This window comes from Drosophila subobscura, chromosome J, assembly GCF_008121235.1.
Source record: "Drosophila subobscura isolate 14011-0131.10 chromosome J, UCBerk_Dsub_1.0, whole genome shotgun sequence".
Classification (NCBI taxonomy): Eukaryota; Metazoa; Arthropoda; class Insecta; order Diptera; family Drosophilidae; genus Drosophila; species Drosophila subobscura.
Genome location: NC_048532.1, coordinates 20,427,947 through 20,452,042, shown reverse-complemented (window position 1 = coordinate 20,452,042; position 24,096 = coordinate 20,427,947). Strand labels below are relative to the sequence as shown.

General features: G+C 49.2%; 2 protein-coding genes across 4 annotated transcripts; one reads left to right on the top strand and one right to left on the bottom strand.

The window, feature by feature from the left end:
- The first annotated feature begins 331 nt into the window (after positions 1 to 331).
- LOC117894075 (rho guanine nucleotide exchange factor 5) lies at positions 332 to 7,260 on the top strand. 2 transcript variants are annotated; one of them, XM_034800936.1, is made up of 8 exons: positions 332 to 448; positions 3,243 to 3,657; positions 3,738 to 3,958; positions 4,018 to 5,061; positions 5,121 to 5,340; positions 5,398 to 6,416; positions 6,481 to 6,685; positions 6,747 to 7,260. In XM_034800936.1, exons 2-8 carry the CDS (start codon positions 3,282 to 3,284, stop codon positions 6,908 to 6,910), a joined length of 3,249 nt encoding a protein of 1,082 aa, XP_034656827.1. In that variant the 5' UTR covers positions 332 to 448; positions 3,243 to 3,281; the 3' UTR covers positions 6,911 to 7,260. The 2 variants fall into 2 exon arrangements, with proteins under 2 accessions (XP_034656827.1, XP_034656828.1); XM_034800937.1 differs by having other exon boundaries at positions 335 to 448; positions 3,248 to 3,657.
- Positions 7,261 to 8,281: 1,021 nt separating this feature from the next.
- On the bottom strand, positions 8,282 to 23,383 carry LOC117894073 (folliculin-interacting protein 2). Of its 2 annotated transcripts, none has more exons than XM_034800927.1 (7): positions 22,084 to 23,383; positions 12,687 to 12,930; positions 11,559 to 12,629; positions 11,312 to 11,499; positions 9,066 to 11,256; positions 8,726 to 8,995; positions 8,282 to 8,669 (listed from the first exon to the last, which is right to left on the bottom strand). In XM_034800927.1, exons 1-7 carry the CDS (start codon positions 22,365 to 22,367, stop codon positions 8,463 to 8,465), a joined length of 4,455 nt encoding a protein of 1,484 aa, XP_034656818.1. In that variant the 5' UTR covers positions 22,368 to 23,383; the 3' UTR covers positions 8,282 to 8,462. The 2 variants fall into 2 exon arrangements, with proteins under 2 accessions (XP_034656818.1, XP_034656820.1); XM_034800929.1 differs by lacking the exon at positions 22,084 to 23,383 and adding an exon at positions 14,081 to 14,121.
- Between the last annotated feature and the right edge of the window lie 713 nt (positions 23,384 to 24,096).

The window sequence follows — 24,096 nt, the reverse complement described above, 5'->3', positions numbered from 1 at the left end:
CGCACACTGGACAAGAGAGTGGGAGAGAGAGTGGATTGTATTGTATGCGACAGGTTCCACAAAAGCCAAATGGCAGGCAGGGTACATTAAACTGCAGGCAAGGCAGTGCAAGCTCTAATCGCATGCGTTTACCATGAGTATGAGAGTGAGACTGGTGGAGAAGCGCGACTGCCTTACCTTCTCTTCAATATACCTCGCGTTGCCAGAGAGTGCAAGAGAGCGAGCGTAAACAATGCCCATAAAGTGGACCGTGCAATTTATGCTTTTTTGTTGTTGCTGTTTGCTGGTTACTGTTGGGGTCTCTGCTGCTCCATCTCTCGCCTCACAAGTCAATCCAACGCGTTGAGCTCCATCGTGCGGTTGTGGGGCTGCTGCTTTACCGACAGAAAACGACAAATAACCGCACCGCGTTCGCTTTGGAAGAGAGGAATTTGTGTGTGTGATAAATGTGAATATCAGATAATTACGAATTGTAGTGTTGTTGCTGGATGCTCTGTGAATAAAAAAGAAAGAAACTCCCGTTGAAAGCATGAATTGCATCCGAAAAGATGATCAAAGACAAAGAAAGACAGGGAGAGAGACACACAAAGAGAGGGAGAGCGGGCAGAGTGCAGACTGCAGTTTGCATTACAAGTTTTTGATGTTCGTTTTGTGGAACTGAAAGCCGCTGCGCTGATGCCCTTACACCCGTTACGATCCCCACCTCTTAGTTGTTGTTGTTGTTGTAGTGCCCGCTGCGACGGCGACTGATGACGAAATTGTTTAGCGAAAACGAAAACCAGTCTAGAAACATAAAACCGCTGGCGAGCCAACCTTGAAGAAGTCTTAAAGAAACACGAAACAAAGGCAGATAGAGGGAGAGAGAGAAAAAAAATAGATAGAGATACACCAGTCAAGTCAGTCAGGCAGGCAAAAGGAATCCCAATTCCGAATTCGGACGATGGATGACTTTGGCAAATAGACAACACAACTCCATAATGGCAAACGGTCGGGCTGTGCGCTTGCACAAGCAGCAGAGCCAACAAAACCCCAAAGCATGATGTGCAATATGCAACGGCGCTTCATTCGAAATTCGAGTGCGAACGTTCGTACTTACATTGCGAGCATTGCGCATGCGCGTAATCCTATGTAAGGGGCTGCCTGTGCCCCCTCTCTCTATGCGAAGAGAGTTCAGCGAACGCGTCGCAAAGTTGGAAATTGGAAAATATCTGGTAATTGTTTCACGGCCTGTCTGGTGTCTTGGGCTTTGGGTGAAGTGAAACCCAACCCCACCCGACAGCCCCAGCCCCAGCCCAATGGAAATTCTCAGCTCTCGGCTCAACTTTTACCCGCGGCACGTTCGCCCGTTTTCCATTAGTTTTGCGCTGACACGCCACGCAATACCTGCAGCGAAAGTGTCGTGAAAATATACGAGACGAGATGTGGCATATAGGAAGCGCATAAAGCGAGCTTCGGCTGGAGCGTCCAATTGGTTGACCATATTGGATGCCTGACCTATGACTGTGGGCGGCATTGCGCGTCGTATCAGTCCGAGTGGAAGGCAATGACATCGTTTGGCTCTCAATAAAGTAACCTTAATGCCTTCTCTGGCATTAATCAATCAATCATGCACCCATGATCGGATCTCTATACGAACGGAATCGCTTTTACAGCTGCAGAGATCGGCAAACTGTGTTGGCCTTGCACTTGCGTATGGCTCCGTGCCTTGCAGCCAGACTGCATTCCAATGAAACAAAAGATCGCACCAGCAGAAGATCATCTTCGCTTCGCACAACGGTACAGACCATTTATAAAGACCACGTATAAAGATTTACATACAGTGTACTCTCAATACGGTGAACCATGAGCAAAAGAGTTAAATATTCTGGCTTACAGAGAGGAGCTCCAGTTTGCAGGCACTTATTTCGATCTTGGACGCAGTTTACTTCTATGCCAGTTCCTCCTAATGTGTGTACACTGTGCCTGGATGCTTATTAGTGTTTCTTTTGTTTGGATATCTTTCAGTTTCTCTGCTTATTTGTCTGTAATATTTCGTTTCCGCATTCAATCGCATGTGTATCTACCACGCACATACATACATAAATACGAATATTGTAACCGCCAGTATTGGCACGCACAATAATGAAACACCAAAAATTCGCAGAACTAAAACCGGTAAAGCCGAGCTCAAATATTGAGGGGCTCTTCCAGAGCCAGCTCGATCCAGAGCCAGAACAAAGCTCCCACGCACGACAAGTGTCGCCTGCCCAAAATGTATTTCGTTTCTTGAAATATTTCTGCATATATAGAGCCATAACATATATGTACATAGGTACATGTGTTGTGTCTATGTGTTGTTTCCATTTGTGTATTATCTTTTATTATATCCGTCAGACCGGTTCGCGTTCGCTGCGCTTGCCTGCCTCTGCCTCTGCCTCTTCATCTACGATCTCTGTGTGTACGTGTTCGTATACGTAATATGAGAGCTGATTTCATGTCTAGTCTCATGCCCCGAGGGTGCTGCTGCTGCTATGTGATATATCTAACAGTTAGAGCACATTCTGAGCTCAGATTTCATAAAGCTGGGAGTATAAATTGCCGGAAGAGTTTAGACATTTTATCGATTAGGAATTGATATTTATCGGGCATGTAATATTCCGAGTTCTCTTCAGAGTGTTCTTGCTTCGGTGCATGCCCCCTTCATACACTCCCAGCACTGTTTTGTGCCGCTTTTAAATTTGATTTGGTAGCCAGTCAGCCAACAGTTAATCGCACCAGGGTAGAGGCACCTGCTGAGCCTGTACCACAATCTCAATCTGCATTCAAGCATGATTCCATACCATTCCATTTTCCATTATAATTTTGCGCTTATTTTGCATGCCACTCGCTGCTTTTGGTGTGCTTTTTTTGGTCTAACCATCACACTTTGCCGCACTACATGGCCATTTATCTATGTACTTGTTAGTACATATGTAAAATCATTGTCTGGCCAAACTGCTTTATTGTTGTGACACTCGAGGGGTCTGTTTAATTACCATTTGCACACTGTACACATCCCAGAGATCTGTTTTGGGTTGGGGCTTTTGGTCAATCAGTGAAAAGTCAGCCACCAATTGCTTTCAATTAAATGCAGCAGTCGACTTTCAATTGCATTTACATAAGAAAAGGAGTTAATCAAGAGAGAGAGTTCAGCAACAACTTCCACAGTTGGGGTAAAGAGTTCTCCAATGCCTAACTGAGGGTTCGTTCATTTATCCCCCAAGTGTAGACCCGCACAGATGCTCGATAAAATGTGAGAAAAGATGTCTGCGACTTACCCGAAGAACGGCCAGCGTCTCAGCTGCTCGAGCAGCCTGAGCAGCCATGGCAATCACTCGGATCTGGTGACACTGCCTCGTAAGCGTCGTCCCCGTGCCGTTGGCGAAGTTGCCGTCACCTGCCAGCACTCCACCAGCGTCTATCTCAATGCGCCGCCAACCGAAGAGCCCGTGCCTTGTGCCCCCGAGCCGCTATACCAGAACGAGGCAGCTGTCGAGAAGCAGCAGCAGGAGGAGCAGCAGGAGCTAGAGAAAAAGGAGAAGCGTCGCTGGGTGCGGGCTGAGGTGACGACGCTGCGGGTGTGCCATAAGGAGCTGGGCAATCCCAGCCAGGAGTCCATGGTAGTGAGCACTTTTGTAGGTTCGTTTCTGTGGGAAAAGGGGAAACTTCTTACAACAAATACCCAAAATTAATTTTGTTTACTTCATTCTCCTCCACAGATGACTCCGATCACTATTACGAGACGCTGCACTCGAGCCAGTTGCAGCGGCAGCAGGATGGGGCACGCAACGGACTGCGTGCCTCGCATCGACGCGCCAAGAACCATTCGGTCTCCGCGCATGCGCTGGGCGAGCATGTGGGCATCTCCGACGACTACGACTCCTTTGAGACGGACAGCGATGAGCATGGCGAGGAGTCGCCCAGTCAGCGTCTGCGAAATGTGAGTGGAGTTGCAGTTGGAGTCTGAACAGTTGAACTTATTTTTGCCCCTCTTTGCAGCACAATGACAGCGGCGTGGACATGAGGAATCATCGCCTGCCCAAGCCACCGGCACCACAGAATCAAGTCTACGAGTTTGTGCGCAAATTCAAGGATTTTATATCCAACAAAAAGTCACCAAAGGGCAGCCAGCAGAAGCTGTACGAGAACACGACAACGGGCACGGCCTTCTATGTGGAGAGCGGCAAGGCGCCGGAGGAGATCTACGAGAATACAGAGTACTCGGCCAAGACGCTGAGCAGTTCGGAGAAGACACTCAATGGCTTCCACAGCTCGGAGAAGACACTCAATGGCAGTGGTGGCTTCCATAGTCCGGCAGAGCAGCCGGCAGTGCTGCGGGCCAAGCAGAAGAATGGGAAGAGCCTGCGCTCCAGGCTGCGCAAGAGTCTCGTGGGTTCCACCTTCGACAGCAAGCAGCTCTCCGGTCTGACGGCCACACGGAGCACGTTCTACCTCGAGGATCCAGAGCTGGGACCGGAACCGCATAGCGCCGGGGAGCTGGACTCGGGCTTCTCCGAGAAGGCCTCCTCGGGGGATATTCCCGTGCAGGTGCCCAGCGCTGAGGCGCAGAAATTCTCCACCGTTGCCCGCAAGGCCAAGAAGGAGGCCAAGGCGACGAGACGTCGCACCACAATCGGACTGCGGCCACACGATCCACCGCCACCGCCGCCGCCAGCACCGCCGTTCCCTGGCCTCAAAGTGGATCATGGACAGGGGGAGCAGGCGGGGCAGCCGGGACAGACCACCTCGTGGTATGCCGAGTGCGGAGTCTTCAAGCAATCGAATCATCTCAATGGCAGCCCATCGCAGGCCAACGACGAGCTGGCCACGCCCACGCCAAGCACGCACGGGGGCGGCGGCAGCTCGTGGTACGCCGAATCGGGTCTCTACCAGACGAGCGGCATCTCAGTGGCCAGCTCCAGCGGCAGCTCGGGCGTGTCCACCGGCAACGAGGCAGGCATGGGCGATGATCTGCAAACGGAACCCCACAGCATGTTCTCCAACGAGCCGCTCTATCAGATGTACAGCGCCGCCAAGCTGGAGGTGAGTTTGCAGAGCCTCCATGGAAGAACTTCAATTGATTCTCCTTGCTCTCCTTACAGTCCATCACTCGCGATCTGGAGGCGCACGAGAGCTCTGCGGATGGCTATGAGGAGATTGGCATGCACGCCCTGCGCAGCCCAAAGCCACAGCCCGAGCCCGCACACGTAGAACAGCTGCCCAAGCAGCGGCCATCCGCCTTGCAGTTGGTGGGACCAAAGAATGGACCATCTAGGACGCTATGGAGCGAGATCCCAGAGGTTATACACTCCGGAATATTGCGTAAGTAAACTTCAACCTTGACTTGTTCCTTCAGTGATTCCATTTCGCATATTCCAGCCACACTCAAAGCTCGGGAGCGTAGCCTGCAGGAGGCCAAGTTCGAGATAATTACATCGGAGGCGAGCTACCTGAAGTCGCTGAGTCTGCTGCGGCGACACTTTATGAACAACAGCGCCTTTGTGGACAGCACGGTGCTGAGTCCGCGGGATCGCAAGGCGCTCTTCTCCTACATTGTGCCGGTGCATGAGTGCTCCGAGCGACTGCTGACGGAGCTGGAGTGCTGCTGGCAGGACAACATCATGCTGCACGGGCTCAGTCGTTGCATCTACGAGATTGCCGAGCGGCACTTCCACGTGTACATTGCCTTCTGCGAGCACCAAGGCAGAATGGATAGGACCTTGCGACGGCTGAAGGAGGCCAAGAACGGCGTCTTCCAGCAGCACCTGGAAAAGCTGGAGGCGAGTCCCAGCTGCTGCGGCCTGAATCTCCACTCGTTCCTCATGCTGCCCATGCAGCGGATCACGCGACTGCCGCTGCTCATCGATGCGGTGTTCAGCAAGGAATCGCCCCACAACCAAGAGGAGTACGAGAGCTGGAAACGCACGCTGGCCCTCGTCCAGAAGGTGGTGGCGCAGTGCAACGAGGCGGCCAATCGCTGGGAGCAAGCCTACGAGCTGGAGCGCATCTCGAAGCAGCTGGAGTTCCCCTCACACATCCGAGCCCTGGCCATTGCACCCGTCGGAGTGCCCAAGCAGGGCGCCAAGCCTCGCTTTCTGGTCAAGCGGGGGGAGCTCACCCATCTGGTGTGGCGTGGCGATGATGCCAAGTTGACATTTGGCAAGCGATTCACCAAGTCCAGCATCTATGCCTTCCTCTTCTCCGATCTCCTGGTGCTCTGCAAGCGCCGTGGCGAGTCCAGCTTCAGTGTGTTTGACTACTGTCCCAGGAGCATGTTGACCATTGCCTCGGGCGACACGCTGCCGCAGCTGCCAACCAAAGATATCAAGGACCAGGCCGGCAAGAACCTCATCCTGATGACGCTCCTCGAGAACTGCGATCGCAAGACAGTGGAACTAGTGAGTGCCGCACATCGATTATTATTTAAATTTGCGTTTCTTATGCTTGTAAATCCTCTTCTAGGTGCTCTCCTGCCCTTCGGTGTCGGATCAGCAGCGTTGGCTGCAGGCCGTGCGCCCACCAGAGGCGGAAACGCCCGGCGAGAAGCTCTACGAGTCCTGGGACTGTCCGCAGGTCGTGGCCAAGCATAGCTACGAGTCCGACGAGCCAGATGTTCTCAATCTAGAGCTGGGCGATGTTGTCAACGTTTCACGCAAGCTGCCAGATGGTAAGGCTGCACATTTCTTTGCTTAATGTTTCCCCCTTCTAATGATCTACTTACCCTCCAGGCTGGTACCAGGGTGAGCGCATCCGCGATGGTGCCGTCGGCTGGTTCCCAGGCAGCTACACGGACGAGCTGAATTCCGCCCACGTACGCTCCCGCAATCTGAAGCAGCGCCACCGCCTCCTCACCTTCACGGCCACCTATCTGGAGGCGCAGAAGGGCAAGTGAAGGATTGTCCCTGCCTCCTACTCGTTCGCTATCGTGGCCATCTCCCACCGCTTGCCACACGGCAAGTGGTCGAGTATTATTGTGTGTGTAGTGCGTGCAATCCATTTGCAATCCCTTGTAGTCCGCAAAACAAACTTAACGTGAATTACCATAATACATAATCAACCGATAGGAAATGTGATAATTTAATTTAGATCGAGAAAAAAGTTACGACAGAATAGTAGAGCTACCAATATTTGCCCCCATATTCGATAAGCACTAGCAATTATTTATATTTATGGATACTTACCACTGTAAGGGGATATCTATGCGTATTCTCGGTAAATAAATAAAACACGAAAAGAATTGTTGAATCAAGTGAAGTGCACAACAAAGTGTAAATGGTTTTGTGTACCCAGGAATATTTTATGGCAATCAATTGTCAGAGCTCTCTCGATCTTATAAAGACATGCCGCATCCAGATCGGACCATAAATGTGGGAGTTATAGAGGGATGGCAAATACAAGTATTTTATTGATATGCTAAGGCAAAGCTTTGGGCACCTAAATCTCGTGCATAGAGGGGCGGAACAGCGATGGATATCCGTTGCTCTCAAGGGGAGTTTTCAGACTGTCGATCCCCATCCAAATCTCGGCCACAGAAAGACTGCCAAGCCCCAATCGGCCGCAGCCTAGTCGCTAGACCCAACCTCCTCCCAGCAAAAAGAAGCCCCATTTCAAACATCCGATTTCTTTCCATTATAAATGTCTGTATTTTGCAGATTTCAAAAATATATGTACACAATACATACGTACATACATACATTGATTGATTTTCATTGCTTGATTTCGTTTTTTGGTTAATTAACTGCAAATTGCAGATTAGAGTTGAAATTGATGTAATTCAGTAGCTGCACTTTGTTTCGTTTCGTGGCATATTTTAGCAGTTTACAAATAAATCTTACGATTATGTTATTGCTGTCATAAATTATTAAATCTAAATCAAACACTAAAGTAAGGTGCGGTGCGGTGCGGTGCGCGATATGTTGTATTGGGCGATCAATCGATCAGATAGCAGCGCGTTCCGGAGTGCTGCTAAGCCGAACGGCACACACAGCACACACAATCAGACTCGCGACTAAATCTAAATCAAATAATTTACAATACTTCTTCATGTTCATGTGACCGGCGATGAGTGGATGTGATAAATTTAAATGAATGTCCCCCCCCGCGCGTGAGAGAGAGAGAGGACTGCTGAATCGCGTGAGTGCTACGGGCTAAGAGGCTATTGGCTATGGCTAAGCGCTAGATTCATACACGTCTACATAAATATATCACAAAAAATCAGTGAAATGAAAATTCGCTGGAGTATTTGCTTCTCTTTTTGTTGTTGTTTCGCTTTGGATGATGCATGAGATGGATGCGCGACTCGCTGAATCAATGAATGCAATGATTGGCAATGACTGGGCACATCTAATATCCTTCTATCCTCCAATCCTCTATCCTGTACCTATTCCTATCCTGTTCCTATCCTAACCTGTAGTGTCCTTTCCTCAGCAGCGAATCTGCGTCTGTCATCTGAAACTGATGCCGCACTTGCGACTTATCTTGGGCGTGTGTATGTAGGCAATCGACAGCAGCAGCGGCACATCGTTCTCCGAGAGCTGCAGCGGCGTGGTAATGTCACTCAGCCGACACGGATCCGTTTCCAGCAAAAAGGCAGCGAGCGTTTCCGACTGCAGATAGATTTCCTGCAGCTTTGACTCCAGAAATGACAGGCACTAAAAGAAAAACTCATTTAATGCAAAGATTAAAACATAATTAACTTTGGCTCTACCTCATAGGCGGGTATGCCGCCAGCGTGCATGGCCTGAACCGTTTCCAGCATGCTCGAAACCAACTGCGACATTCCCACGGGCGAGCTCTGGCCCCCGGCATAGGGAAACTGCTGTGCCTGCGACGAGATCAGGCGCACATCCCACTTGTCCATGTCCGCCACAATGGCAATATTCTCCGCCGGCTGTGAGATGAGTGAGGCCGAGCGTGCAGCCAGCGCCAGGTCCTCGCGCAGATGCATTTCCCACTTGTTGGGCGGTGCACAAGTGCCCTGCGGAAATGTAAACAAAAAGTGTGATTAGAATCGTTAAAATTTGTTGCCTTTGGTGGGGCTTTCTCACCTGAAGTACCATGTCGGAGACATAGTGATCGCTGACGCTCAGCATTAGCGAGGGTATAAAACCAGCGCGCAGCTGATCGCCCGCCGGCTCATCGTCCTGCGGCAGCTCCTTGATGCCAGGTACGGGTAGCTTCAGCAGCTGCTGTGACACATTCACTGCCGCACACTTGGCAGCCACCGAGGAGATGGAACTGCGACCCGAGGGCACACGCTTGGGCTGCTGTTTGCGCGTGAATCCCGTCTGCTGTGTAGCCGCTGGCTGTGGCGGTTCTGGCGCTGACTTGAGGGTGTCTATGGAGGCAGCAGAGTTCACCGACTGCAGCGTTCTGTTGCTCTGATTCTGATTATAGCAGTGCACCTCGTCCGTCTCAAACTCCAGCTCGGTGGCATTGGAGGGCGTCTGATAGGTGGCCGAGGAGCCCATCATTCCGCCACTGCTACACACAATGCATCGCTCGCTGCCCAGCGCTGGTGTTGTGCTGGGATTGGAGTTGGCATTGGGTCCGATGGAGCTGCTGCTGGTTGCCAGCTCGGGATGCTGGTGGAGGGTCACGCTGCTGTCGCTCGACTTGAGGGCCGCCTCGCTCGCCTCCAGCTTGGTGGCCTTGTCCATCAGCAGATCGTAGTTGTTGGACAGCACCAGATTCTTGCTCTTCATGTAGTTGGTGGCTATCTGTGGGTACTGCTCAAAGTTGAACTTCATTCCCGAGTGCTTCTTGGCCATGCTGGCCACGTCGTGGGTGCGCTGATGCTGCGCACACAGCATAAGCGTGGCGGCTGGCTTTGGTTCATCTGTGAGATCTTCGTTGCTCTTCTTCAGATTGATCAGCGGCTCGTTGTCGCCCAGCACAAAGACCACACCATTGCCGTTGTCCGAGGCGGTCTGCCTGCAGATGCCATGCTCCCGCTCGATCAGCTTGTGGCAGTGATCAAAGTGAATCTGCTCCTCCAGGCTGACGTTCTCCTTGATGGGCTCAATGCCCCAGGTCATGCGATCGCTCTTGCCCATGCTGTTCTGCGTGATGAGATCCGACAGCGACAGATGCGAGGCGCGCCGCTCGTGGGTGAGCGGCTCAAAGTCCTCCGTGTCCAGGGGTCCCCGTTTCTCAATGCCATCTGGATTACCCTCCACAGAGTAGCTGCTGCAGCGTCGCTCCAGCTTGCGGTTGATGATCTTAATGCCCTGCTGCAGCTTGGCCAGATCACTGAGGCTGAGACCCTCCTTCACACCAGCCGCCATGGGCACCATGTTCCAGAAGAAACTCTTCTTGCGCCCAGCGGTGGTGGCTGGTGCCGTTTCTGCGGCATCGTCAAACTCAATGGCCTCAATGGCACCATCATCGATGCTGCCGCCGCCTGTGCCCACAGAGCCCGAGCCCGAATTCGACTCATCCTCCATGCTCAGCTCCACATTGTCCGGCGTGGTGACTGTCAGCCGTATCCGCCCATCCTTGCCAGTGCGAAAGTACTGCTGTGCCTGCCGCGCCAGCAGCGTCTTCTTGTCGATGCCCGTGTCCATCAGGTAGTTGCCAATACGCAGCTCCTGCTGCACAAAATGAGAGTCACGGAAGGCCAGGACAGTGGGGATTTCATTCTTCTTCAGCGTCTGCATGCCGTCTTGATCTGCCTGATCGTCCGAGCCCAAATCCCTATCATCCTCGTCCGCGCAGCAGTCCAGCAGCTGCTCCCCGCCATCATCCACATCGTCCACAATGGCATTCAGATTCTGTTTGCAGGTGGCCACTCTGCTCAGGCCGCCTGTGCGTCGCAGCTGCGAGGGTGGACTCTTGTGCCGCTCCTGACTCTGCAGGTTCTGGCTCTGATTAACCAGATCGTTGATCAGCTGCTTGTTAAAGTCCTCCCGCTTGGCCGTGCGCCGCACCTCGCTGCAGCGTATAAAGTACGTGAGAACATTGAGGAGCTTCTCCACCCACAGCTTCTCCGCTCCATAGATGATGGTGCGCACCAGCTTGGGCGGCATGCCAATGGCTCCATACAGATCCCCCAGCTGCGCCCACAGTGCATTGTACGGATGCTTCTGGGCCACTTGTAGCAGTTTGGCTCTCTGCTCAATGGCGGCCGAGGATGCCGAGGAATCTGAGCGTCGGGAGCCGGAGCTATTGAAGGCTGAAACGGTGGCTACCCAGCCCAGATGGTACGTTAGAATTCCCGTCAGCATGGTGCTGATGAAGCTGCAAAAACGAGAGGAATTAGTGTTTATTCGGAGGAGCAGAGGGTATGGCTTACAAATTGGAATCCTTTGTATCGGCAAAGGACAACAAATCACAGAGTTCCTTGATGAAACGCTCGGCCACAGTCTTGGAGTACTTGCTGCCGCTGGTGGTGATGCTCAGCCAGACAGGCGTCTTGATGCGCGGCGCCGTAAAGAGATCATTGAACCACTGCTGTGTGTCCTGCCAGGCCTGGAACATGATCTGCGGGAAGGAGTCCTCAAGTTAAATGCATTTCAAATGGATTTTGTGATCTTGTTTACCTGCAAAAAGTTCTTGTGATTGATGTACGCATGCTCTGTGCTGGCCCTCAGGCGACTCAGCATGGACTCGAGCAGCGCAATGTGTTCGCTGCAGAAGAGCTCCATCTCCTCCTCGAAGGACTCGCTCATGGTGATGCACACGGCCAGTCCCAGCTTGGCCCGACGCCGCAGATTGGCCTGACGGCGTCCCATCTCTGGATTGCTACGCGACTCGTTGGCACAGTAGCTGGCGCGCCTGTACTGCGGTGGACCCATGCCGCCGCCCTCGCTGCCACCGCCACCGCCACCGCCATTGCCATTGCCCGATCCCTGGCTAGAGCTGCCGCCATTAGCCAGCGTGTAGTTGTCGCTGAGGAAGCCGATAAAGTCGTTCCTGGAATGCTCGTTCTCGAAGGAGGTGCGCAGATTGCGCGAGATTCGTCGCTGCAGGCAGCCGTCGCTGGCAAACTCCTCCAGATGCGGCGAGCTGACCGAGAAGGCCGAGTCCATGCTGAGCTTCCGCATGGCATCCGACTGGTCGGATATCACGCTGCCCAGGCTGCTGCGTGTGGAATACTGATACGACCACTGATCCCCGCTCGAATAAGGGCCGCCTGCTCCACTTCCACTGCCACTGCCGCTGCCGCTGGCGGAGTAGCCAGAGTCCGTGGCATTGCTGTACGTGGAGGAGTAGCGCGGTCCGCTCGAATCGCTCGAATGGACTGTCGACAGCGATTGCTGATCGGGGGCGGGCACATCGAGGGGTGGCGTGAGGCTCATCTGGCGGCCAACACTCACGCTGAAGGGCATGGAGAAGGAGTTCATGGAGAGGCCATCCATGGAGCCGTGCTCGCTGCAAATGGAGCTGCGCGGCGTGGCCAGGCTGTTCATGGAGAGCGTCGAATAGGGCGAGTGGCCCGCTCCACCGATGCTGCTGCTGCTGGTGGGCGTGAGGTACACCTGTGAGCACAGGATCCTCGCCGGTTCCGGCAGCCAGTGTACCTTGAGCGCGGTGCCACAAAAGGACATTGGCAGCGAGCCAAAGACCATCTCCCCCAGTGGCGTGATATCCGCACCAGAGGGACGATTGTGCTGGAAAAGGATGCGCATTATGGTCTGGAATTCTCTTAGCTGAAGTGTGGCACTCACCTTGTAGCCATACTCGGGGCAGACATCGATAAAGTTGCTGCCATTGCCGCTGGAATGTGCCTTGGCCTGGATCTTGCCGTTCTGCAGCGATGTGTACTTTTCATTCTTCACGAATTTCCCACTGGCTGAGGTGGACTCCTTATGCGTCACCTTCTGCAGGGCATTGGAATCGAAGAGCAGGCGCCGTGTATCATCCTCTTTATAGAGCAGCACACGCACTTGGCTGCCCTCGAAGGGGAATCGACTGCAAAGAGGGAAGGAGAGTTATGGTTTTAATTGAGGTACAAAACATTTCCAAAAGTTAGTCCAACAAATATCAAATCATGGTGAAGTTTTATTAATCGGTTTACAATAGATATCCGTTTGACTCTGTTACGGCTATATCTTTATAATTGTGAGTCACACACATGGCTTTGATGGAAGACTTTTCAATGTCCCCTAATGCTCACAGTTGCCATCTGTTGAACATCTTAAGGCGGTTCGGTCCACCCCCATAGACATTTGGATGTCGCAACGATGAGGTAGATTATAATGCGCACATCTTTGGCTGCCTCTCTCCCACATCTCTCTCTCTCGCTATCTCTCCCTTCCGCTGTGGATTGTTCATTTCAATTAAATGGCAAATGCGACGATGCTCTATATATAGCGAGGCAACTTTTGGCACGTGACACGTGTATTACTCATGCCACACCCAGAAAGACACTTGTCTTTCTTTGTACACGGCCATGATTGGCATATTCTGAGAAATATGTGGAGCAAATCCTGCAGAAAGAGACTTGCAACCCCCCATCGATCACTTTCCATATTCCGATATGGTTGTACGCCACACCTGTGCAAGCAGCTGCTCCTCCTCCTTCTGATTTATTTTTAGTGGGTTTATAAATGGGCTTGTCTAAGTAGCGCTAATATTTGGTGGAGGCGCCGCCTCTGCCTCTCCAGAAATTAGCGCTATAATTAACAATTAGCTCAAAATGTCGATGATAGTTTCTCCGACCGTGTCTGGGGGTGTGGGGCGGTACGCTAGGTGCTGGGAATTTGGGGCTCGAACTTGTTTTAGAGCTTCATAAATGCTTTATAGCCCCCCACAGCCGATAAGATGGTGGGGGCCAACGCTAGGCGTTGCTTTGGCTACGCACCGAGAGATTACCCATGGAACGGAACGGTACGGAACGGATCGGTATGGGGGTATGGGACGGCGGTGTGTCCATCGGTGTCCGGCTGTGTCCGCGGCTGATTTTTGTGTTGGTTTGAAGTCACGAGTGCACGCCGGACTGGATATCAATTCAAGACTAAAAGACCTGTGGACGGGCGTCGTCGGTCGGTTTCTTTGAGGATTGGGGCCAATTAGGGTGCAGCTTTTAGGCTGGCTGTCTGGGGTGTCTGTGGTGTCTTACTTGTATTTAAAAGGTGGCGTAGGCATGCGGCAAGGAGTAATTGCTGTTGCCCGTTACAGCTTCCAACTAAATGTAGATTCTGTTACGGATTGCCGATTACCGACTGTGACTTTATAATCTACAGTTCAGTTCAGTGTTCACAGGTTAAGTTCTGTTCTGTTCTGAACGGACGGACGGACGACGAGCCGTTGATATCTTTATGGCTGCGATGCTAGTCAACAAATGAAGTTCAAGGCGTTTCGCCACAGCAGTGACAGTGACGCTGACGGCGACACCGACGGCTGGAATGGCGACAACGTCTCGGACTCGGTAGTCGGATCGGGAATCGGGGAATTCGTCAGAGGTCCCGTGCTGAAGCTCGTACGGTAGCGCGCACAGAGTGGAGCAAGGCGGTAGAGAGTGATTACGGGGGCATAGTCGCGTATGCATTATAATAAAACCTGCCCTACTCTGTCCCGTACCCTGCCCAATCGATATACATATGATATACACACACACAACAGAGATAGAGATAGAGATAGATAGTACAAGCAACGATCCTAAACGAGGCGGCTGCCTTCGTCGTTTAACCGAGCGTCGGATGGCATGGGGCATGGGGCATCCAATTTGGAGCGACGCGCTTGCTGCTCACATGACTGGCGCGTCCAGCTGGGTGCACACACGACACGAATGAATCCAATCCGAGAGCCAGCCGAACCGAAAACAGAGTCAAAGTCGAACGAGCATCATGTGCTCCATCGTCGCTTGACCATTTGTTGCTTGTCAAAGACGGATGGATGTGTTAATATTTTGTTTAACAACAAAAAGCAACCAACAAATAATGCCAACAATGCGGGGGGTGAAATACAAAGAGAAAGGAACACACAAATATTCGGCCAGAAAAAGACAGCGATGGATGACTTTTTGATGGATTCGTTGAGGGACTGACGTTGTGTGCCAAAATTTAATAACCAGATTAGGTTGATTTTTTAGCACCTAGGCAGAGTCGAAAGATAGACACCCTTCTGCATATACAGTTAGTGGGTAGGGTATTCAAACTTGAATAGCCAGGGGGAGCGCTGCCTCACCTGGCAAAGAGAAAAAGCGAAACAACACACAAGAGATCTGCGCGAAGGCAATTATCGGACGTCCGCTAAGCAGAGACAGAAACAGAAACCGAAACAGAAACTGAGGCCAGTCAGACAGGCACTGTTTATTCTATTCTTTCATTGCTTTTATTTTCATTATTTTCTTTTGCTTGGGGGCCACCGACACAGATGGGATGGGCCCCAAGAGGGATCAGGGAGAGCAGCAGCAGCGGCAACGCGGCATTCACTTGGATCACATGCTTTTTTCAGCTACGCAAGCAAAAACAAAAGCGAGCCACCAGCCAAACAAAATTAAGCAAATACATGCAGACTTTAAGTGTACACACATATGTATGTGCATAAAATACATGCATAATGAGTGAGTGCGAGTGTGAGTATTCTCGGCCAAGCACTTGAAGCAAGGTGTTCTTGTACAAGGTGTGCCAATTCGCTGTTCCAAGTGGTGCCCTCACGCGGAACGAGACCATCGCTCGTTTCAAAGAGAGCTTTCTTGCAATGCCTCACCTTTTATAAAGACACCTTGCACATGAAGATACACAGTGCTCGCTCCTGTACTCTGTATGTCTATCTCTTTCTTTCTCTCTCCTTGTATTTTGATTGATTTGATCGCGTATATTTATAGCGTGGCGCGGGAGTGGGGGCGTTCGTGCAGGGCAGAGTGGCATTCGAGTGGGTGACAATTGTTATCGGGCTTTACTTGGGATTATGCTTTGATTAGCCCTTGGATTTCCCTGCCTCAAGAGAGACGGAACGCCAATGATTGATATGGGAAAACTATTCCAAACCGGAACGCCAACAAAACTGTGCACGCAAACTGATAAGCGAAATGTGGTTCAGCCACATCAATAGGTAGAACATGGGGTACAGTCGAGCTTGTCTAAAGCAAATCATCATTTTGGAGAGTTTGCAATTTCGACTTGCAGAAGCTCCTCTGTCTGTCTACACGTGTCGGCTACCACTCGTATGAAGAGGCAGAACCGACAATTATTATAATCAAATCAACAACTGTTAATGACTTTACAGAGCGTGTCTGTCTCGACTCTCCCTATCCTCTTTGTCCGTCTTCCTCTGTCTTTTGCTCCGTCTGTCTGTCTCTAAGTTCGCTTGTCTGCCTGTCCGTCTGTCTGTATGAGTGAGTGAAAGAGAGCGTGGCAAATAAAAGCACAGATTTCCAAAGCGACGACAACAAAGCACAGGCACAGTAAAGCAAAGCAAAGCGAAACCACAGCAGCAGCAGCAAAAACAACAACAACAACAACCAGTTGCTCCATACAACAAGTCACATGACCCAACCCAACCCAACAACCACGATGGCGACGATGGCGACGATGGCGACGTTTGGAGACTTTGGAGACGCCGGGAGACGTTGGCGGTGGTGGTGGCGGCGACGACAACGACAACGACAATGGAAATGGGGGAATGACAAGGGGAGCAGCAGCAGCCCAACAAATTGACTATCATTATCAACGGCCTATTATAAACAGTTATATATAGTAAGTCCGTATACTACATGGTCTTATATTATATTATATTCTCTCGTATATCCCTCAATTGTTGTCCAGTGTGCGAGCAACGACCTTCACCTTCACCCCGTGTGCCAACTGAGCATGGAAGTACGAGTATGTGCAAATAACGAATGTCAAGTTCAAGGCAATTTGGCAAAATCCGCTTCCTCCGGCTACGAGGTGTGTGGAGGCTATGGCGACAGGTAATGGCCAGAGCAACATAAGTTATTTATCAGCCGATGCGGGCAATGTATGTACGTGTACGAGTGTGGAGCACACACCGTCCGTATGTCGCTCACAATACTAATGAGCAAATGACGACAAAAATATCGAGTGATTTTCATTGTCACTTGAGAGCAATGCAAACAGACCCCAGACCTCACCAGACGACAACGACGATGACAACCGATCCGAGGTCTGGAGGAGGGCGGTCCAATCAATCAATGAATTCCCCCACCAGTGGCGGAGGCAGAGGAAGGGGCAATGACAAGTGTGGGCGTTCCGCAGAGCACTTGTGACACCTGGCAAACACAAGAACACACACACACACACCAGCAAATAGTGACTCAAGTGCTGGGAGCCCCTAAAGGCAGGTGAGATCACGGACCACCATCCATTTACTATGGAATCCTCTACGGTACACAGATGACGACATCTCAGTGGATCTTTTGTATTTCACCTTAATCCAACAATGTATCAGCATCAGCTGTAGCAGCAGCAGCAAATGAGTAGAAATTCAGAGAAACTTCCGTAAATTTCAAGGAAATATAAAAAATGTTAATGAAAAGATTGCGGCGGGTACTGGCTTGAGAGATCAATTAAAATTGTTTTCATTGAGCAAAGAGCAAAGCAAAGAGCCAAGCAAAGAGCATTAAATGATTAATGAAACGAAGAGCATGAGAGTGAGCGAGAGCCCTTGAAGATAAAGCAGAATCCGAGTTCTTTGTTAGCTTTTCCATAATATACACATAAACCTTGTGCTTGGTCGAGGTCTGTGGCGACTGAAGTACGGATCAGAATTTGTTGACCCCTGAGAGTGTGTGTGTGCGCTACAGCTATCGGAACGATCTGTTAAAACTGGCAACACAACTCGGAAACTTGTAACCGGACATTACTCAACTGAATAATATTAATAACAATAACACTGGTACTTTGAGCGCCATTTATTTACACAAAATTGTTTACTCAAATCGCATAATATTTCCATGAATTCCAAGTGCTGTTTTCGTTTTGGCATTGTATTACCTTTTCCAGCACAGCCCCCGGATCTGAAGCTAAGACAAAGGCAAATACAATTGTTACCCGATTCGTAAAGTTAATTTAAATAGAGCTTATGAATGGAATGGAACAGTGAGCCAGCCATATGGCTAGATATTCGAAATTGGCTTAGCTCTGGGAGGTTGTTGTGGGTGGGGGGCTTCTGTTAATAGATCTTTCGGCTTAATTTAGGGCTCCGGCCCTGCCTTTTGTACTCGCTGGTACTTTCGGGCGCTTACTTTGTTTGTTTGCTCATTATCAGGCGGCGGCGGCGGTAAAAAAAAGGTACGCCTATTTTTTTTTATTTTCGTCAACATGATAATAAGTGACAATAACGATGCGGCAGCACCACGGCAGACAAAACAGCGTTAGCTGGCGTCTTGCTCACGAGGAAGGGTCGCATACACCAGAGAGATACCCATTATTGTCCCCTAGAGGAGATTGATAGCGGCGGTCGATGATTCTTTTGAAGCAGGGCTAAGAGATAAACAATTTTGCTAGTTTTAAGAATGAAATCACATAAAAATTCTTAAAATTTTGTGGGTCTGCTTCACACATTCTTATTCAAAGCCAATATACCTTGCATTTACAGGGCACAAAACTGGCTACGCGTCGACGTCGACGACTCACTCATATGACTTGGCAGACCACGCGACTTCGCACATGAACCCGAACCCCTGCACGCCCCGCCACACACCCGTACCACCCACTCAATTTGTTGCCATTTAAATGTGCTGATTTCTGTTTACCCTCCACTCTACACTGCACCCCATACACGGAACACAACAACAGCAGATGGCTGGCTTCGCATGTTCATAAATAAATGTAGATGTGTGAGTGAGTGTACCTAGTGTGACTTCTCTTTATTCATGGATATAGTAATCACATTCATATTCATAACTCAATGATGATGACACGAGGCAGGAGATGAGACTATTTTTGGATACATTATTTGGCCAGACAAGATGGCACCATCCATATGCACATTTGTGTGTATTTTCGATCGTTACGATCCATGTAAGTTCGATGGTTCACACCTGTGCCGTGGCACCAGAACAACAATAACTATCATTCCCCGCATATCAGCCGTGACAATCCCCACACCACTCCACTGCATAGTGGAGAGCGCCGTTTTGATTGATGTCTGATGTCTGGGGGCAGTGTTTGGCCAAACAATTTGCGGGCACTTATCGAGCACTATTAATGAATTTCTAATTTACGACTCATTTGGCATGACACTAAGCCGGCGAAAAGGCTCTAAGTGGAATCATCCATAATGGTTCATTCAGACATTTGGTCTGTCTGTCGTTCGGTCGGTCAGTCGGTCGGTCAGTTGGACAATTGGTGAAAGAGATTGATATGTGATTTGTGGAGCTATCAGCGCTTTGTTCGCTTTATTTGATCGCCCATCAGATGGATGTTTTTATCTTTTATGGGGCTTCACACGTGCCTGAAGCTGCCACCTGATTTTTGGTGCTTTTCTTAGCCACACACAATGGCAATCTGTTGGCACAAAGTTTTCCACCCTTGGTGCTAATTCCCTTTCAAAGATCGAACTCATGTGAAATCTAGCCGTGCTCGCCTGCCCTGCCACATATCGCAGGCAGTTGGCAATTTCGCGATTTCGATCTGCGATTCACGGGGTGTATGAAATCACAGTTTGTATATAGAGGTGGTGGTGCGGTTCGGGCTGTTCGGTCGATATGGTCTTTTTGCGTGAAATCCCCGAACTTATCGGGAATTAATACTAGCCCGCTAATAACTGTTATATATTTATGTACGTACAAATATTTTTTTTGGACGGACCATACTATATTTCTGTATGCATGGATATCAGGGGAATGACTTGCGAATTGGGTTAAGGAATTCTCAAATGCGCCTTGCCTTCTTCTGAGGCACATGATGCCACTGCCTCCGTCTGGTTTTTTTGGTGCTTTTTTTGGTTTTTTTTTACTCACCATATATCGAAAATTTAATAAAATTTTTGTATGGCTCTCTTGTCATGTGACCAACTGGCTAGCAAATGTCTAAACATGGTCACGACCTGGTGGTGCTGTTGTTCATATGATTCACGGCGACATTTGGTTGATTCACTTCAGGTGTCCAGACCTTGGATACATATGGAACGAACGTATGGGACGAGTGTACAGCCACACGGTATCGTATAGAAATTTCCAGAATTTCATTTTGCTGGCTTTTCTTCGAGGGTGTAAGTGTTCGCTCTCTCTCTCTCTCTTTTATTCTTAGACGGAAAGTATTTATAAACCTCTTCTTTTGGCCAACAAAAACACACAGACCAAGCAAAAAAATGAACGATAAGTGGGGGTTCAGGCTTTTTTTAGTCATCTGTCATGGAAAATTACCCCACTAGGGCGGTGCGGGGGCAGCGGACGCTAAACAGTAACAGTAAATAATGCCAAGTGGAGTTAATTTTTTATTAACAATCGTTTTGTGTGTGTGTAAGCGTTTATTTAGTTTACAGCGGGCCCAAAAACCTGACCTACTACAAAGATAGCGGCCCAAAGGGAGGTGTGGAGAGAATTAGAGAGTGGGCGGGTGTGAGGTGTGGGAGTGTGTCGGGCCAGCTGTCAACACTTTACGGGGTATTTTTTTCTCCTGTTATTTTTAAGTGTTCAAAGTGCAAAAACCCCGCGCTTAATTAGCAGAGCGAAAAAGCTTCTATCACGTGATGGCGCGCTCGAATGCTGCCTGGCCTGGCACATACTATGTACAACCGTGGACAGGCGTGGTCATAAAATTATATACACCCAGCGGGGTATTGGTCAATAGGCACTCGAATCTGACAATTTCACCATTACCCTACATACATATATACAGATATTTTTGGAGCTGTAGGTTCCCGCTGCCACCCGTTGCCGTCGTGTTATCGGTCAGACCCATTAAACGGGGCGCTAATCAAATCGATCGAAAGATTACGGCCGAAAAAAGTGTAGCGGCGAGCATTTCGTATGCAAATAAAATGCACCCACTATAGTGCCCACCACTGTTCGATTCAGTTAGAGTTCCCAATCAGAGCAGCCCACCCACACACACTCCTCCCGTACCCATCCCGCGCGCACGAGTGTCAAAAATCAACACTGCAAAGGCAGCATAAATAATAATGAAATGAATTAAAGGCAACCTACCCGCAAGATCCGAAACAGCGAGAGCGAAAGGGATAGAGCAGCTGAAACTGCGAGAGCGAAAGAGAAAGAGCAGCAAAAACAATGTGTATGACATAATAATCACGAGAGCAGGCCGCGAGCGCCGATTAGCAAGTCATGTGATTCGCTTTTATTTACATTTGCGCCTGACGTTGCCGCCGCCGCCACCCGCTACTGCTCCCCGCTCACCTATAAGCGTACGCCCACAGACCAAGCGAGCGAAAGAGAATCAGATAGAGAGTGAGAGAGACGGCGCGAACGGGGCGATAACAAGAGAGAGAGCAGACTGAATCGAAGGGGGCACGGGCACAGTTGTTTGCGCGCGCAGCTCAATCGCTGGCGGGGCGGGGGAATAGAACATTGCTATCAGTATATTTGTTGTTGTTGCTGCCATGACTACCCAATGCACTGCTGGGGGTGGCATATAAGCCAGGGCTTGCATGGTATGGTGGAGCTTTCCTTAAGAATACACAGTAGAGTCTCTAGATATTGAACCCATTACCGGGAATACTTTATTTTGTGGATAAAATACAGCTTTTATCTCATTTAAAATGCTTTCACTGCATCAATAGAATTGCTGTTTGTTGCGGCTGCGGCCTACGTGACGTTCTTTATTGCACAGCGAATTTGTTTGTTGGGTTATCGGCCCCGTTTACGCTTGCCAATTTGCGTACGAATAAAGAGAAGAGGAAGCAACTGAGTGCAGGTACGGGGAACGGAAGAAGAGAGGAAAGCGTGAAACGCATCATGAGAACGCCTTTTGCCAGAGTGTGTTGGCCTGTGTGTGTGTGTGTTTATTTGCAGCTGTCGTGTGATGACTGCGGCTGCACCTTTTGTTGTTCGCATTTATCGACTGCAAACTAATACCGGGTGTTAGGCATGACACACAAACACACACTCGGTCCGAATACCATTTTGGCGGGTGTGTTGTGTGTATGCATGCAAAGGTGGGAGGGGGTACATACATAGATAGGCAGATAAACACTTACCTTAGATAATTTCGCGAAGTTTGTTTTGTAGCTTTTGCGGACGACGAACTATTGCCGCTGCCAGCAGAGGCAGAGGCATGCGCGGAGGCGGGGGAGGCGTGAGTTGTACGTGACGCCGACGCTGCCGGTAATGATGTTGTTGTTTGGCTATTAATTAGCGCTGCTGCGGTTTGTTGGGACGCGAACGCGGACGCCGCGTGCGTGGGTGCTGCGGCTGCCGCTACCGTTGATGGGGTTGCTGCTGCTGGTGCCGACGGAAAGAACAGTTTATTCAATAAGGCCATAATAACATACAGTGTGCGCAATCATTTAATAAACACATCTGGCCAATATCCTAACAACAATTTATGGGAAATCACTGTAAATCTTTCCACACACACAACCAGACACTTTTTTCACTCTTTCCTTGGAATGTGTCGGGTGCCGTTAGTTTTTCCAACACGCGCGCGATATTGACGGAAAGAGAGCGAGAGAAAATGATGCTTGGCTGCCACAATTAAACTTTCGCTTTGCACTTTTCTTTGCATCTCTTTTACACTGCATACGTAGGTTTGTGTATGTATGTATGATTGCTGCTGCTGATGCTGCTTCTTCTCTTTCTTTTGCCAAATGATCTCTTCCTGTAGTGGCCGAGTATTCACAGAAACACACTCACACACACTTGGTTATTTATTTGATTGAATGAATATTGCTATTTTTGCTTTGCGTTGCTTTTGCACTCTTCCTGAGCGGCGGAAATCGCTGCTCCACAGGTCTTTACCGTTCCACGCCGAAAAGATCAGTGAGACACCAAACAACGATCAGTGAGGCCCCAACGTTGGCGTCCGCTTTAAAAAGTTTGCAAGAGGCGCGTCGGTGTCGTTGTCAGAGCGTGTGTGTATAGGTGTGTGAGAGCGCAGACAGAGAGCGATTACGATGTGAGTGTGAGAATAACAGTTTCTGCTGCCGCTGGCGGGGGCTGCTATAACAACCAGTAAGATTTCCCTCCTGCTGACCATCATCTTGGCTTCTTTCCATTTTGCTAAAGCTGAAACAGCTTTGGCCAATACACAATTTTGTGTAGTTTTGTTTGTTCCTAATCATTGCACCCTCCACCCCGCGTCACTTCACACTTTCTGATATTTGGTCGCTTAACACGAAACAAGGCATTGCTTTTTATCACCAACTGTAGTTGAACACTTTTTGGTTGATTTTGTCTATAAATTGAAGACTGTCACAGTTTAAATAAACGTATACATTTAAGCTAACATTTTGCTAATTTCACGCGATTTCAGGGAAATCCTCCCTGTTACTAAACGGTCAAATGTTTTTGTTGTTTTTGTTTTCTGTTTATTTACAATTAGTGTGACTGCCAATGTGACCACGAATTTATCGATCAAATATACCGTATATCAAATATACGACCCAAAAAAATATACCCAAATAACGTTCTCAAGTTAAAAAAATACCGTACATCTTCAATCATACTACTCGCTTTTGATATTCTAATTGATTTCACCAGCTAGTTAGGACTCTCTGCACTAAAACTAAAATTGTATCCTATTTATTGAACATTTCTCAACAAGATTAGGTGCTTTTCATAACTCTCTTTTGCTGCATACACGAAAAGCATGAAATTCATTAAATTACCGTATATGGTCACCTTTTTGATGGCAGATTAATTCATAAAACATCCCTCATGAGGCTCATATATTATAAATCAAATCAGTTTCGACGTGGAAATATACCGAGGAGTATTAATATACTCTATATAATATATAATATGCGGTCACACTGTCGTAAAGTCGATTGCTGGACGAACAGTGTATGCACTCCATGCAAATATAATTTTTTCGATTTTCGATACAATATATTTAATCAAATTTGAATTCAGTACACATGAAAACTTTTAACTTTAAATTGTTGAACTTTATTTTTTGCTGGCTTACAATATACATAATTCAAAATATTTTAGGCCCACATGCGAATGAAATGTGGGAAATTGGTTTTACATGAATAGAATTCACCATTTTG

What these genes read in the sequence shown, in the direction of transcription:
- LOC117894075 (XM_034800936.1), top strand. Translation starts at nt 3,282, where the DNA reads ATGTCTGCGACTTACCCGAAGAACGGCCAGCGTCTCAGCTGCTCGAGC. An exon ending in ACAGCGCCGCCAAGCTGGAG is followed by an intron (nt 5,062 to 5,120) that starts GTGAGTTTGCAG and finishes CTCTCCTTACAG; the next exon opens with TCCATCACTCGCGATCTGGA. An exon ending in TATACACTCCGGAATATTGC is followed by an intron (nt 5,341 to 5,397) that starts GTAAGTAAACTT and finishes CGCATATTCCAG; the next exon opens with CCACACTCAAAGCTCGGGAG.
- LOC117894073 (XM_034800927.1), bottom strand. Translation starts at nt 22,367, where the DNA reads ATGGCCTTATTGAATAAACTGTTCTTTCCGTCGGCACCAGCAGCAGCA. An exon ending in ATCACAAGAACTTTTTGCAG is followed by an intron (nt 11,500 to 11,558) that starts GTAAACAAGATC and finishes TCCTTCCCGCAG; the next exon opens with ATCATGTTCCAGGCCTGGCA. An exon ending in TCTCCGACATGGTACTTCAG is followed by an intron (nt 8,996 to 9,065) that starts GTGAGAAAGCCC and finishes ACATTTCCGCAG; the next exon opens with GGCACTTGTGCACCGCCCAA.